The sequence below is a fragment of the Asterias amurensis genome, chromosome 6 (assembly GCF_032118995.1).
Source record: "Asterias amurensis chromosome 6, ASM3211899v1".
NCBI classification, from domain to species: Eukaryota; Metazoa; Echinodermata; class Asteroidea; order Forcipulatida; family Asteriidae; genus Asterias; species Asterias amurensis.
Genome location: NC_092653.1, coordinates 25,803,915 through 25,820,158, shown reverse-complemented (window position 1 = coordinate 25,820,158; position 16,244 = coordinate 25,803,915). Strand labels below are relative to the sequence as shown.

At 36.4% G+C, this 16,244-nt stretch overlaps 1 protein-coding gene and 1 long non-coding RNA gene across 3 annotated transcripts; one reads left to right on the top strand and one right to left on the bottom strand.

Annotated features, from left to right (window-relative positions):
* Positions 1-701: 701 nt before the first annotated feature.
* Positions 702-15,603, bottom strand: LOC139938559 (uncharacterized). Of its 2 annotated transcripts, none has more exons than XR_011786170.1 (7): positions 15,491-15,603; positions 8,215-8,337; positions 7,000-7,119; positions 6,165-6,264; positions 4,982-5,102; positions 4,130-4,218; positions 702-3,250 (listed from the first exon to the last, which is right to left on the bottom strand). It is a non-coding gene; the product is annotated as an uncharacterized lncRNA (long non-coding RNA). The 2 variants fall into 2 exon arrangements; XR_011786169.1 differs by lacking the exon at positions 15,491-15,603 and adding an exon at positions 9,707-9,797.
* On the top strand, positions 11,585-15,273 carry LOC139938663 (uncharacterized). Its single transcript, XM_071934268.1, has 3 exons — positions 11,585-11,642; positions 11,855-11,925; positions 12,061-15,273. Exon 3 carries the CDS (start codon positions 12,103-12,105, stop codon positions 14,095-14,097), a length of 1,995 nt encoding a protein of 664 aa, XP_071790369.1. The 5' UTR covers positions 11,585-11,642; positions 11,855-11,925; positions 12,061-12,102; the 3' UTR covers positions 14,098-15,273.
* Positions 15,604-16,244: the final 641 nt, after the last annotated feature.

The window sequence follows — 16,244 nt, the reverse complement described above, 5'->3', positions numbered from 1 at the left end:
TTTGGTATTTAAAGGTGTTGTTTTATTTATTGCAGGTTTGAATATAGATTAACTTTTTAAAGGTACGTGTTGTTTTTTATTTATTACAGGTTTGACTATGATTTAGTTTTTAAAGGTACCTTATTTTATTTATTAAAGGTATGACTAGATTTTGTGTTTAAAGGTGTGGTATTGGATTAAAGCTTTGCTACATTTTGGATTTAAGGAATTAAGGGTATTTTCAAATGTATTTAAAGGGGCAATACTTTTCATGCTGCTGAAATACTACAGACTCTACTTACTGATCTTTCTTACTGAATTGAACTGTTGTTAGGTGGGGTTCTTTAAACAATAAATACCAATTAATGGTTTCTTAACGACCGAGTATCTAGATTGTTAATGATACTGAACAGGATCAGCTTATTTCAATTGCTGTTTTATTTTGGGGGTTTTGATAAGAATATTTTGATTTGTGGATGAGTGGGGATCATACTTTTAAAGGTGCAAACCCACGATAAATCTATTCAATTTTTTAACAATTTAGTCTAGATGTGTTCCAAGTTTGCTCAATATGAATAATTTATAACTTCACTGAACCATTTTAATTATAACACACAATGTGTACTCAAAGTGATGGAATTTAACAAATTTCTTGCTATATATATAGAGAAATTTTATTTCACAACTTCAACTTTAAACAACTAACAATACAATATGTTCAATAATAATACATTCAACGTAAGAGCAATTTAAAATGATACATAACCCTGCAAAATGTAAAACACTATGAAACGATTAAAAGGACAAAACACGATAAGTAATTCCAAACATATGCATAAAATAACGAGCATGTGAAAATTTGGGCTCAATTGGTCATCAAAGTTGCGAGAAAATGAAGAAAGAAAAAACACCCTTGTTATGCAAATTAGTGTGCTTTTCAGATAGGAATAAAAGGCTTCTGGTCTTGTTATTTTAGTGATAAAGTACCTCTATCTCGAAAATTAGGTTACTTCATAAGAGGGGGCCGTTTCTCACAATGTTTTATACTATCAACCTCTCCCTATTACTCGTTACCAAGTAAGGTTCAATGCTAATAATAATTTTGAGTAATTACCAATAGTATCCACTGCCTTTAAGGAATAATGGTGCTCACTGAATCTCCATGTCTCCAAATAGTGCTTAGTTTTTTGAAAATTTAGTCAAAATAGACTGTTTAAAATAGACCACAGCAGAGCCAAATGTCATCAAATTAGGCTGTGCAGTATCAAATAAATTTATCATGGATTTAATGCGCCCCATCAATTATGAAACCTGGTAACAAGTCTATATAAAAATAGTATTAAAGTCAATAACTTAAGTGTACTATTTGATGGTTGTAGTTTTTCAACGTCAGCAACTTCAGAACTCCATATCAAAATACTAAAAAGTTCAAACAGGTATTTTTTTTAACACAACGTCCTGTAATAAGAACTTTTTTTTCCAAGAAATGATTGTTTCTGCAAAGAACTTGTACATGTTCAAGTTTTATAATTCGAATAAAGCTCCCATTTTTGAAGGACAGTTGATTGGCAAATAAGTAAACTTTTAACTAATTTATTCAACAAATGTCAATTAATTATTTAATCAACAACAATGAAGTTGAGTATTTATATATCATGTGTACTTTAAATTAAACTTTAGGAACATTTCAAGTGCACCATTGCGAGCAGTTTAATATGACTTTTCAATTGTGTCAATATCATCCTAGTAAAGAAGAGCAATTGCAGCTCCTTTTAAACAAGGTCTGCCACTTTAAGAACCAGGGCAGTGCTTCAAACCAATGTTTCAAACCTTTCATCTCCATCAAATGATTTTCAAATCGCATGTGTGCTTGCTCGCAATGATAAACTTATTTACTAATTAAGGTATTTAAGGAAAATTGTATATGTAGATAACTTAGACACTTAGACACTGTTGGTAATTGTAAAAGACCAGTCTTCTCACTTGGTGTATCTCAACATATGCATATAATAACAAAACCTGTGAAAGTTTGAGCTCAATCTGTTGTCATAGTTGCGAGATAATAATAAAAGAAAAAACACCCTTGTCACACGAAGTTGTGTGCTTTCCGATGCTTGATTTTGAGACCTCAAGTTCTAAATCTGAGGTCTCGAAATCAAATTCGTGGAAAATTACTTCTTTCTTGAAAACTACATTACTTTATAGGGAGCCGTTTCTCACAATGTTTTATACCATCAACCTCTCCCAGTTACTTGTTACCAAGAAAGGTTTTGTGCTAATAATTATTTTTAGTAATTACCAATAGTGTCCACTGCCTTCAATGTTTTTTGTCTACCAATGTGAAAAAATGAATTGATGGGGTGATTTCTCCTTTAAAGGTACTTGACACATTCGGTGTACTCACTTGGTGTATCCCACCACTTGCGTAAATAACCAATCTAGTGTGTAAGTTTTTGCTCAATTGGTCATGGAAGTTGCAAGAGAAAAATGAAAGAAAAAACACTGTTGTCGCACAAACTTGTGTGCTTTTAGATGCATATTAAAAGGCCCAGACCTGAAAGGCCTCAGACTAGAAATTACCCGTTTCTCCAAAAGTATGATATTCCAGAGGAAGCCTTCTCTCACAATTGTTTTAACAGCTCTCAATTGCTCCTTACCAAGTAATTTTTATGCTAAAATTACTTTGAGTAATAACCAATAGTGTCCAGTGCCTTTAAATGGAACAAGATCTTCTTTAGGTGAAAGAATACTCTTCAAAACAGTTAATTAAAATACAATTGATAATGTTTGGTATAACAATAGAATTTAAATATAATTTTATGTTTACAATACAATCCACACCATAACAATTAACTAGAAGAATTGAAGTGGTCATAAGTGGAATAGCAGTGTTTTTTGGGCAAGTTTTTTTGTTGTTGCAAGATCATTAATGTGTTTAGATTATAATTAAGGGGTAATGTTAATAAAACATGTTTACATTTTGTTAATCTGTAATTGATCTGTAGGGACAAACCATTCATCTGAGTTAGGCTGATGCCAGCATGAAGTCCTCAGAGTGTTATGGCATGTCTTTGAGGTACAGTGCTGCAAAAACAGCCCACTATACTGACGGGGTAGCGTCATAATGTATTGTTGCCCAATGATTTACAAACCTGTTGAAAACCTCACATGTTTACATTGGTAATGGGTAGACATTGTGCTGATGACAGACACACGCTCGTCTCAGGAAAGTATCTCGTAAGTTGGTACATATCATCTGAAGATGGCACACCTTTTAAAGTCAGATCAAGAATTTATATGTTAGTCATTTAAAAATGTAGTTTTGTTTGATTAAAAATTGTCATTTGGAAAAGAAAGGAAAAACTTGATATCAGTGTTACTCCCCCAGGTAGTCTATAACTGAAAACAAATTACAAATTGGTTGTGTAGTTCTTGAGATATGGTCCAACTTTCAATTGACCCGGAAGTAGGTCAACATGGGGTCACAGTGACCCAGTTCAATCTTTAATGCTCAAAGGATCTACTGTTATTCTGGTTTATCTATTAACTGCACTGGCGGCCAAGCAGGTCGAAAAAGTACAATTATAACAGAAAAGAAATTAAAATTTTGTTGTGTAGTTTTTGAGAGATACCACTTCTGGTTGACCCTGGAGGTCAACATGGGGTCACAGTTACACAAGGCTAATATCAAATGCCAAAGGAGTCCATAACTGAAACATATTTGAAAACTCGGTTGTGTTTTTCTTGAGATATAGTCCCACTTCTGATTGCCCTTGAAGTAACGGTCAACATGGGGTCACAGCTACCCAAGACTAATATGCAATGCCCAAAGAGTCAATAACTGAAAAATATTTGAAAAATCCATTGTGTTTTTCTTGAGATTTAGTCCAACTTCTGATTGACCTTGAAGTAAAGGTCATCATGGGGTCACAGCTACCCAAGACTAATATCCAATGCGCAAGGAATCCATAACTTAAAAAGGTTTGAAAATTGGTTGTGTAGTTCTTGAGTTGTGGCCCCACTTCCGGTTGACCTTAGATAAGGCATTTTGGCTAGGCTATTAAATGTGTTTAAAAGCATTTGTTATGAATTTAAATAGTGTTTGGAAAGATGTTTCGAAAGTAAAATATAATGACTCACATTTACATACTTTTGTATGAGGCTTGAAGTGCAACAAGAAGTATCTGGCTGATGGAAAGCTCCTTGGAGATCTCAGATGTGTACTTGATTGGAAGACATCTGTTTGCAGAGAAAAATAAATATTCAATAAAAATTCCATACTTCGACCCCAATCCCATGTTCGTAGATCTAAGCCCCAAGATAGATTTTGGGTTTACTCTTTTTGTAGGGACTGAGTGTGGTAACCCATACACAGCATTTGGTTTGGTTCTGTGACTTCAGTGACCCTTTCAGAGTTTATGTTTGCCATGTTAGAAAAGTTTGAGAGAAGCCAAAATCAGTTTTACCTGCATTTAAGCAGTACAGTTGCGGACTATATGACCATGTGTATTGGTGTGAATATATTGACAAACTACATGCACAGGTCAGTACTATAAACAAAGAAAAGGTTTGTCAGCTTGTAAAAATCCTATAAAAGCAAATCAGTTATTTCCCATTTTTACGGAGTGATACTTTCCAATGTCTCACAACACCAAGTGTGTTTCATTTTTAAAAACAGAGGTTATAGGCGCGCTCAACTTGTGTTAGTTCATGACAACTTTTTTAGAGCTGAGGTTAGTGCCTGCAATTCACGATAGAAAATGCAAACTGTCTCGCTGAGTTCATTAATAGTTCATAAAACAAGAAGTCTCACTTTTCTGTTAGGGTTTAACATGTTATTATCTTTATTGAAGGAGCGTGTTGCCTTTGATTGGGCACTTTAGGCTATTTAAAGAATTTGCTATGAAATAAATATTGTTAGATAGATGTTTCAAAAGTTGTAGATAATGACCCTATGTGGCATCAATCATTTGGCAAGAAATCAAGACTGATATTTACATACCTTTGTATCAGACTTGAACATCCAAGTGTTACAAGAAAAGTCTGGCTGATTGAAAGGTCCTTGGAGATCTTAGATGTGTACTTGTTGGTGGGAAGACATCATCGGCAAGTTGCAAGACTTTCTGTTTGCAGAGAAAAATAAATGTACACACAAATTTATGAAAACTTGAGATAAATTGTTCATTAAGCATGTTGGGAAAGAGTAGGACTCTTTCACACATATCCATTTACATTGGGAGTTCCAGGTCATCCTTCAATATGATATTCCTTATAAATAAATACTAAAAAGGGTAATTAACCCAAACCATTGATTTCTTGGACAGGGAAAGTACAGGGTTTTGAAATTTGTCTGCCTTTTTTTAGGCTATAAATTTAATATCTGGAATAATGGGAATCTCAAAAGTGGCTCACAAGAATAAACAGGCTGCCTCCGAAACGTTCCAAGATTCCAGCTTATCAATGGCAGTCACCAGCCAGGGTTTAAATCCAAGGTTCTGCAATTCACAGTGAATGTAATATCTTATTTTCTCACAAGACAGCGATCCCTAATACTTAAAGGCAGTGGACACTATTGGTAACTACTCAAAATAATTATTAGCATAAAACCTTTCTTGGTAACGAGTAATGGGGAGCTGTTGATGGTATAAAACACTGTGAAGTAACGTAGTTTTTGAGAAAGAAGTAATTTTCAACGAATTTGATTTCAAGACCTCAGATTTAGAATTTGAGGTCTCGAAATCAAGCATCTGAAAGCACACAACTTCGTGTGACAAGGTTGTTTTTTTCAACTTCAACTTCAACGACCGATTGAGCTCAAAATTGAGCTCAAAATTTTACAGGTTTGTTATTTTATGCATATGTTGAGATACAGTAAGTGAGAAGACTGACCTTTGACAATTACCAATAGTGTCCAGTGTCTTTAATAAAAGAACCTTTCCTAAGGCAATGTTTTGTGATTCACAGTGAACCCATACTCAAATAATTTTTTCCCAAGAGAACAATCCTGGTGCACATTTCACAAATCTTTTCTTTGGTTTTCTTTGTCAAGTCAGATTTGTTTTTTGTCAAGTCAGAGATGTAATATTATTTTCATTGGAAAATTATTACTTCAGAAACGAAGAGGCAAGGATAATGTTTTATCAACCGCCCCAGGTGGTTTAACAAGGACTCATTAATAAAATTACCTGCTTGAAAGAAAGGCAGGTTGCGTGCCAGACAGCATGATGGTTTGGAGTCTCAGACATCTACATGTTGATGGGTAGATTTCCTTTAAGACCAACATACCTATAGATGCAAACAACACAAAATTGTAAGTTATTGAAAAGAAAAACAAGTTGTTCTTTCTGGTGAAAAAAAAACATAAACAAGGACACTTAACTCAGAGGTTCCCTTTAAAAACGACCCCTTTGTGTCCCCCCCTCCCAAGTAAAAGCTAGCACTAAAAACGAGATTTTTAAAGATTTTTTTATGCAAGTCACCTGACACACAAGGCCTGAAGGCCACTTCAAGGTGTGGGCTACAACTATTATTTTATTCCAGAGGCAATTGCCACCTACTCCTAGGGCTGAAACAGGGTTACCCCTTTTACAGTCCATACGAATGTAGGCTTGGGTATCTTCAATTCGAAGCCTAGCCGGTAGAGCAGAAAGCACTACCTCCCCAATTTTATGTAGCAAGTGTCACAACCAGGATCCGAACCCACACCCTGCAGTGATCAAACACCAGTGCTTGACTCCGGTGCTATTAACCGCTTGGCCATGACACTGCCACTTATTTACAACAAAGTTCCGACTAATTTATGTGTATATCCAGGGCTTGTTGGCTTGCATTGTAATCAAAGTATTAAGAAATAGCAAGTAAGTTTTGTCCATTGCAGTCAACCAGTCAAGACCAGCCTGTATGGGAGGGCCCAGTCCCCAGCATGATGTGGCATGTAATTTTTGTGATATTCATCGCAAAGTGCTTTAAAAACAGCCCACTATAAGTTAACTACAAAAGTTGCTGTCAAGGTTTACACACCTTTGTATAAGCCTGGAACAGCCAAGTGTCACAAGAAGATGCTTAGCTGATGAGATGCCCTTGGAGAGCTAAGATGTCTACTTGTTGATGGGAAAACATCATTGACGAGTTGCATCTTTCCTGTTTGTGAGAGGGAAACAAAATATACACATAAATTAGTCGGAACTTTGTTGTAAATAAGAGGACAGATCCAGACAAAACAATTCAGGGGGTTGGCAAATCTGTCCAAGACGGAGCATGGGAGCACGAAGCCTTTACAGTTAGAGGCATATCTGATGAAGGAAACAACAGCCTTCAAAAGTTTCACTGTAGAATTTGGGTCTTTTGGATTGGGGCATAATTTAGTTTTCATTAACACAAAATTTAAATAAAAAGATATGTGAAGCTGATTGCTTGCAATGTATGCATGAGAGGTTTATTAGAAAAGAAAACATTTATTTATCCTTATATGGAGCTTTTTATGAGAACCTTAGTTATTTTGTCTTTTGTTAAAACAGGGTTTCATTGTGGTAATGATATGTTTAGAGGAAAACAACCACTCAAGGAGCTTTAAAAAGATTCAAAAAAATAGTAATTAATAAGCCAACAGCAAAGATTTGTCAGTTTGTGACCCCCACAAAAACAAACGCGCACTCAAATGGCACAGACAGACGTTTGTTTGAAGTTTTTATTGTTCATATTGAAAGGACTTGCTGCCTTGGATTGAGCAGTTAAAGGCAGTGGACACTATTGGTAATTACTCAAAATAATTATTAGCATAAAACCTTACTTGGTAACGAGTAATAGGGAGCTGTTGATACTATAAAACATTGTGAGAAACAGTTCCCTCTGAAGTGACATAATTTTCGAGAAAGAAGTAATTTTCCACGAATTTGATTGAGACCTCAGATTTAGAATTTGAGGTCTCGAAATCAAGCATCACAAAGCACACAACTTCGTGTGACAAGGGTGTTTTTTTTTTTCATTATTATCTGGCAACTTCGACAACCGATTGAGCTCAAATTTTCACAGGTTTGATACACTAAGTGAGAAGACTAGTCTTTGACAATTACCAATAGTGTCCAGAGTCTTTAAGGCTATGTTATTCAAATCAATTGAAAACATTAAAAGGAAATTAATGTTGTTGGAAAGATGCTTCAAAAGGAATATAATTATCCACACAGATATGTGGGATAGAAAATAATTCGCTAAAAGTCAAGACTAAGATTAACATACTTTTGTATTAGCCTTGACGATCCCAGTATTACGAGAAGATGCTTGAGTGATGAGATGACTTTGGAGATCTAAGATGTCTACTCTTATTTATGGAAAAACATCCTTAGAGAGTTGCAGGCCCTCCTGTTTGAGAGAGGAAAACAAAATATACACAAAAATTATTCACAATGTTGTTGTATATATCTTCTTAGTGGGTTTTTTTTAAATATTTTTTTTAGGGGGGGGGGGTCTGTCCAAGATGGAGCATTTGAGAGTGAAGCCTTTACGGCATGGGGTCCAATGATCTGATGAAAGAAACATCAGCCTTCAAAAATTGAGCTGTAGAATTTGGGCCTTTTGGAATTGGGCAAGACTTAAGTTTTTATAAAAAATATAAAAAAAGGTATGTGGTTCTGGCAAGTTGTTGGATTATACATCCAGCATGTGTCTTCACGGACGAGTCGCATCGGAAGGCAGCAAGTTGACTGACAGTCTGCACCGGGCGAAAACTTTTTGTACTGGACTCTGATTGTCTGATTATAAAATTTGTTGATCAGCCTATTCAAAAATATACCACACATTTTTAATTGTTTTTGTTTTATTGGGAACTGATAAAAGTGCAGTTTCTTTCTTCAACTGGTAAAGTAAATTGAGATAATTTTAAATTCCGCCTGTAGACAAGCCCTTAACCAGGGGGGTTAGCGGCTGGCAAATTTAAAAACAAAAAGGTCCGCCCCCATAATAAATTTAAAAAAATTAAACATCCCCCTCCACTCAAAGAAAAACTACCCCCCAAATTGCCCCCAAAAAATTTGTTTTTAAAATGGAAAAAAGGCTTCCCCTCATACAAAACCCACATAAAATTTAAAAATACAATTTGCCCCCCTTAAAAAAAAAACACCCCCCCCCAAAAAAAAAAAAAATCACTTCCCCCCCCCCCCCCCCCCGAAAAAATAAATAATAATAATTCCTGGTTATGGGCCTACTGGTGGAGTTGGTAAAAACAAAATTGTCCAAAAGTAAAAGAACAACATTTGGCAAAACCTTTGAACAGATGCGTTTTTAAACTCCCCTTTTCATAACTAATTCCTTCGTACGGAAAAGACTTCTGCTCCCTTCTACTTCCTATGACGTCTATCACGATTATGAACGTACAGTTTACGATGTTAATTGAACCATATTGAACTAATAATTGATATTAATAATAGTTTAGTAGAGAACAGTAGGTTCTCGTGGTGAGCAAACTCCCTTTCAAATTATCTTATCGTTCATTTCAGTTACATTTAAATAAATGCGCCATTTTCGGTCCGCCCAAGTCAAACCATGCTCGGAGCAGGAAAGCCATGCCGTCTACCGAGTCTTTGTTCGCCCATAGACAATGGTCCAGCACGCAAGTGTAGGTTTAGTATCTCGTGCAGCCCGGCTGAAAATACCCGTCCAAGTTTCGTGTAAATTACTTGTATAAAAACCTTGAAAACCTAACCATCATAACTACAAACAATTACTAACAAACCTTCAAGCTTTTTGGGTAGTTTGTGTCCTCATAAATGCAGTAAAACTTGAATTGTCTTGAGAAAAAGTACAGAGACTTCTCGACGTCTTCCATTTTGTCTTTGAGAATGCATGCACGGTTCAATGGGCTTCTTGCATCATCTGATCCAGTCTTTCCCGCCGGTGATCAGAATTAATTTGCATATTAAAAAGAGCCCCTCTCAATAGAAAAGTCTTTATTTTGTCAAAATAAAAGAACTTGGAAATCTGATGAGACAAAAACAGTTTCGTTTTTGTTTTATTCGTTTAAAAGTAACTACATTTAACCATGGCGACTGCGTGAATCTTGCGCAATTGCCTGAGTTTCCCGTTTACCAACGATCACGTGATCACGCAGTCGGTGACTAGTTTGCATAACTTATCTTATAAGGGCTTGTGATTGGATAAACCATTCTTTAAAGGGAAGAGACTTCATGAATATTTAAATATAGGCTAATGTCTATTGGAAACTCGAACATAACTTTCTTTGACAGAAAGAGTTATTCTATTGTGTTCTGGTTTAACTGATTTCTAAATGGATGTTTATCTTTTAATGGTACGTTTGTGATAATTTCTGTGTCTCTTTATTATAAAACTACACACATAGGCCTAAAGCTCGCAAATTCATTTCAGAGCAGAATACAGTTTTCTAACTGTCAATTATAAATTTCTGAGGGTCATCTTTTTGTAATTTACTAGTAACAAAGTCAAATTTGGGTGATAAAAATTAACTTACTAAAAGAAGGAAAATCACAGAATTACAGTGGCATTGAAATAGTTAAATATTTTCACATTTCAAATAACTAAAATGTTTCCTTCAGATGTCACTAATAAATCATCTATAATCCAAACCGTTGTAAAACTTTTATAGAACTTTTTCAGGGGTTAAGTGCTATTTTCGTTGTGCAAAGGGCACTTCTGTAGGACCTGTAGCAAATTTGTCGATCGCACATTCACTGTAACTGCATCCACAGAATGGAACAACATCTCTTCTTTCATTAAGGCTGCAAAATATTATTACCCATAGAATGATGTTTGGTAAACTGTTATAAAACATTCTGTGGGGAAAAAAAAAACATTTTATGCATTACTATAAACTGAAATAATTTTAGATAATCTTTGGTTATCTGAATCAGTAATTATAATTTAAATTATCTAAGAAAAGCAGTTTACAGAGGGGTTATATATAAACTCCATGTAATCATAGATGTAATTAAGAGTGTTCAGTTTACAGTTTACAGTTTACAGTTTACAATTCTGACAGTCTTGTCACGACCTTCGTTAGGCAAACATAAGGCTGAATAGACATTTCTTTTGCACAGTCACAAGGTTTACCAAACTTTTGGCAAAACTATGGGCTGCCTACACTACAAAACAAAGAGTTTATCACTTACAAAATAACAATAGGCCTGTGTGCTGTCAAACTACCCCCATCATCACTAATAAACCATGCTATTTAAAACAAAACCTACAAACAAATCTTCATTGATTTTGTTTTATATATTTCACTAAAAAGGACAAATCTGTGCCACCCAGTTACATTTGGTGACACTTGATGAAAAGGCTGCCCATGCAAAATGTTGGTCTAATGTCAACAGAACGCTCTATAGACCTTATGCATTGACGTCATTCAGCCGCCATCTTTGAGGTCAAACGGTGACGAAACAATCGAAACGCACATAGATTCGCCAATGAACAACCTCCTTTTGACCTCAATGCGGGGGCGCCGTACTGAAATGAGGTCATGGGCATAAGGTCTACTATTCATTTGTCATGACTAACAATGTGTGAATTTAACAGTGGATTTGGCACTAGGCCTGTGATGAGAAATATGTAACCACTATAGGGCAATGCATAGCAAGGGAGCAAGAGGTTAGGGTTAGGTTTTGTATTGGTTGAGGTTTGCTGTAAAAACTCGGGTAAGTTGTTTCGGTTTAGTGAAGATTCCTCTAAATGCCACATTGTACAATGTCAAGTCAATTTCCTTTTTCACAGCTGGGCTGGAAAAACACCTTTTAAATCACAATTAAATGACAAAAATCTTTTGTACTAATGACTCAGTAATGAAATCTTACGGCACATAAAACCCATTATAAAACTTATTATTTCTTCATTGTCTTTTCTTTTACAGAGGTACCTTCAAGTGAAGAGTTAACATTGTTTACAACTCAACAAATGCAAAGAAGAAAAGCAACACCGCAGGTAAGTGTGTGATGAGCAACTCTCCCCTCTCCAGACTCTTTTTGCTTCTTGCAAATTTTCTAATGATCTACTCTGTTTACAGTTTATAAATTGTATTACATATTAAACACAAGTTTTTTCTTGTCTACATTTCAGTGATACAAAGAAGACAAACAAGTGTACAGCAGCAGCATCAAGATGGCTACTGGTGGGGTTAACAATCAATCAATGATAGACACAGCATCTGAAGATCAATTTGAATGCCCGATATGCTCTGACCGCTACACAGACCCAAGAGTCCTTGACTGCATGCACAGTTTCTGCTACAAATGCCTCTGTGAACTCCAAAAAAGTCAAGTTAATCCAAAGAAATCTAAACTACCATGTCCCTTGTGCAGACGCCAGACCAGCCTGACTGTAGAGGGTGTAGCTGGTCTACTCGAAGACCTTAAATTAAGTGCTGCTATGGATGAGCTTGCATTTGATGAACAGGTTATAAGAGGTCAAAGTTCAAGTATCAAATGCCAAGCCTGTAATGATGACAAAAATTGGGCCGTTTCAAGATGTATGCAATGTGATCATTTCCTCTGCCCTGAATGCCAAGCACAACATACCCGCATGACTCTTATGAAATCCCATCAAATCTACACTCTGGCTCAGTTTCAATCTGGGGAAGTCATCTACAAGAGTAAAATCAGGGAGTATGTTCCAAAGTGCAAGAAACACACAGACCAGCATCTCAACATCTACTGTGAGACATGTCAGCAGTTAAAATGCACAACCTGCAGCATTCTTGGCCATGGAGGCAAAGAGCATTCGCTGGTTGACCTACCTGAGGCAGTACACAAATGCAAAGAAGAGGTGGACACTCTTGTTGGGAAAGTGAAACAGAACATGACAGAGCTGACGAGAGTCATCAAAGAAGCAGATAAGTCCCAAAACAAAATGTACTTGTTGCTTGGTCAGACAAACAAGAAAATTTCCAAACGAGCAGAGAAGGAGTTTGCAAAGATACAAGAAATGGAGCAAAAAGTCAAAAAAGAGGAGAGGAAACTGAAGCAAGAGGCAGACAGAATCGTCCAGGACAATGCCAAGGTAATTGATGCTGCTCAAAAAACAAATAAAAGGCAGTTGAAAAATGCGGAGTACAAACTGAATGAAGTACATCGCCTCATGACCCAAGGGAGCCAGCATGAGATTCTATCCCTGAAGCAGAAAATCCTTCACAACCTCAATGAACTAGTTACGGACATAAAGTCTGAGAATATGCCCAATGCATTGGGCTACTTAGACTTTGAAGAAAATGAACAGTCACTTGGAAGAGTTGTACACAAAGAATTGGAGCAACAGGACAAGGATAAAGCATCAACAAGATCCACAACTTTGTATCCAAAATGGAAACTGAAAGAAGTGATATTTGGACCGGCAAATAAAGGATTCAGCTGTAAACAGAGTGTTGCAAAATTCTCTAACAACCACATTGTTGCCTTGGACACTGCCCACAATCAGTTGATAACGTTCAGTCCAAGTTCTGTAGATACCTTGACAAAACTTAACTTCAATGGTCTAGCTAATCCAATTCATGCTGCAGTGAACAAAGATGACCATCTTATTGTTATCGACAAGGAAAAAAAAACATTTGTCAAGACATTCAGTAAGAAGCAAAAACTCATGGGGCAGTTCATACCTGGTAGAGGAATCAACAATGACCCAACCTGCCTTGCTGTGGATGAAAACAATCTCATTGCAGTTGGTTACATGTGCAGAGAGGAGATCACCCTTCATAACCCAGATGGATCCTTCATCAAAAAACTCTTTGCTCCAGGGATTACTGAATATTTAACAATGCACAACCAGCGCCTCATCTACACGAACTCAGAGAAATCAAGGTTAATATCAGTGACGTACAATGGCAGTGTTGTATTTACAGTGGATCTGATTGATCTAGCAGATAAAGAAAAATGGAAACCAACTGGTGTACTCTGTGCAAGGGATGGTAGCATTTACGTTGCTGTATGTAAACCATCCATCATTCCTGTATCAAGTGAAATACAGCATTACAGTTCTGATGGCAAGTACATTGGTTATATTGCTATAGGTTTTCGTAACATGTACGGTATGACTTCTACTTCAAATGGGGACTTGGTAGTGGCTGCAGAAGACTGTTTTGAGATCTATGAACAAGAAATCTAACCAACATTCTTGTGGATTTTAAAGTTTATTGTACATCAAGATGTCAATCATAACTCACGTGCATGAGCATTATTACGCATTACATATAACAGTTGGGTTTAAAAAAAACTTGAGTGGATTTCAAACCCACAACCTTTGCACTGCTAGAGCAGATGTCCAACCAGTAGACCACTGTGCTAGCCCAGTAGCTAGAGAGGCAGTTTGAATCCTATGTTTTAGCAGTGAGTGCCACAAGGATTAAGATAATTTTGCATTGTGGAAAAGGAATTCATAAAATTTGGTGTTACCCTTACAATGGTGTAAATAAAAGCACTGTAAAGTCAGTACTTTCGTAAGATTAAACTAACATTTTTTATCCCCTATGCAAAATTAACATCCCCTTGATAATTAATTTTGGTTTTACCAATATATACACCGATGTTTGGTAGCACTGTATACTCCGTACTTTCCCAAGCTCTGTGAAAAAGACAAAATCACAGGCATATTACTTGGGTTGCAATTCTAGAGCAGTGTCTTACCAACTAGACCACAGAGATTGCCCGATAGCTAGAGGCAGTTCCAATCCTATATTATTTTCAGCAGTGGGTACCACAACAATTTAATTGATGGAAATTAGCATAGGGGATAAAGAATATTTTTTTTTTTTACAAATTACCCATACACCAATGTGTGTTAGCACTGTATACTCAGAACTTTCCCAAGCTCTGTAAACAAAAATCACAGGCATATCACTCGGGTAGGATTCAAACCCACAACCTTTGCAATTCTAGAGGGGTGTCTAGTGTACAGTTACCGCAAAGATTTAATACTCGGGCGAGATTCGAACCCACTATCTAAACAAAATTTATAAAGTTTATCTTGGAACATAATATTGTAACATTAACATGTGTAAATAATATGACTTGAGAAGAAAAACAAAAATTTAATTGATGGAAATTAGCATAGGGGATAAAGAATATTAATTTTTGTTACAAATTACCCATACACCAATGTGTGTTAGCACTGTATACTCAGAACTTTCCCAAGCTCTGTAAACAAAAATCACAGGCATATCACTCGGGTAGGATTCAAACCCACAACCTTTGCAATTCTAGAGGGGTGTCTAGTGTACAGTAACCGCAAAGATTTAATACTCGGGCGGGATTCGAACCCACTATCTAAACATCATTTATAAAGTTTATCTTGGAATATAATATTGTAACATTAACATGTGTAAATAATATGACTTGAGAAAAAAAACATGTGAAAAGGGTTTGAGTGTAGGCCTTATGGGCCCCCCTTTAAGTACCTGTAAGTGTAAATTCTATGTAATTTGAGCTAATTTAAGGCGAATATTGCTCCCCAACCTTCCCAGTACCGACAGGGGCAGGAATATTGCCACTTGTTTACTCACATCTTTTTGCATGCAGCATTCAGCTAGCAGACGACACACATCACTTCATGCCGAGTGGTTCGTCATATGAGGGCGCTCTGCAACTTCACCAAAAGAAAATCATGCCGGTTGGTGTTTTTTTGTCATATGAGGGCGCACTGCAACTTCACAAAAAAAAAAATTCATGCCGGTTGGTGTTTTTGTCATATGAGGGCGCACTGCAACTTCACCCAAATAAAACTTTTCGTCATATGAGGGCGCACTGCACCTTCACCAAAACAAAATCATAAAAATCATTCAGGACTGAAACCACCAAGATGAAGAATATGCAATATGAATAGTGATTGCTAAAAATTACAAAATTTCAAAAGTCGAATTCAGGGGTCATTTTGGCGATCACAAAAATTGTTTCGGTCATTAGGGGTAGTCAGTGAAAACGAATGGCAAATTCAACCGAAACAGTTGTTTATCACAAACCACCAATCTTCCAAGCTCCATATATTATAACAATGACCATGCATGACATGGGTCATATGATGGAATGGTTACGTTCGACCGCAAAAAATGCACCCAACCCCAGTTCATCGGTTTCTTAATTTTATCAGGGCAAGTTGCTCACCAAGCCTTCCCAGTACTGAAAGGGGTAGAAATATTATGACTAGTTTACTCACAGATTTTTATGAAAGGATCAGTTTTAGCCCAGCCAGCTCCACATGCAGCATTCAGCAGACGACGACACACTTTACATCAAGCCGATTGGTGGTTTTTCGTCATG

Coding starts and splice junctions, on each gene's coding strand:
- LOC139938663 (XM_071934268.1), top strand. CDS start 12,103: ATGGCTACTGGTGGGGTTAACAATCAATCAATGATAGACACAGCATCT.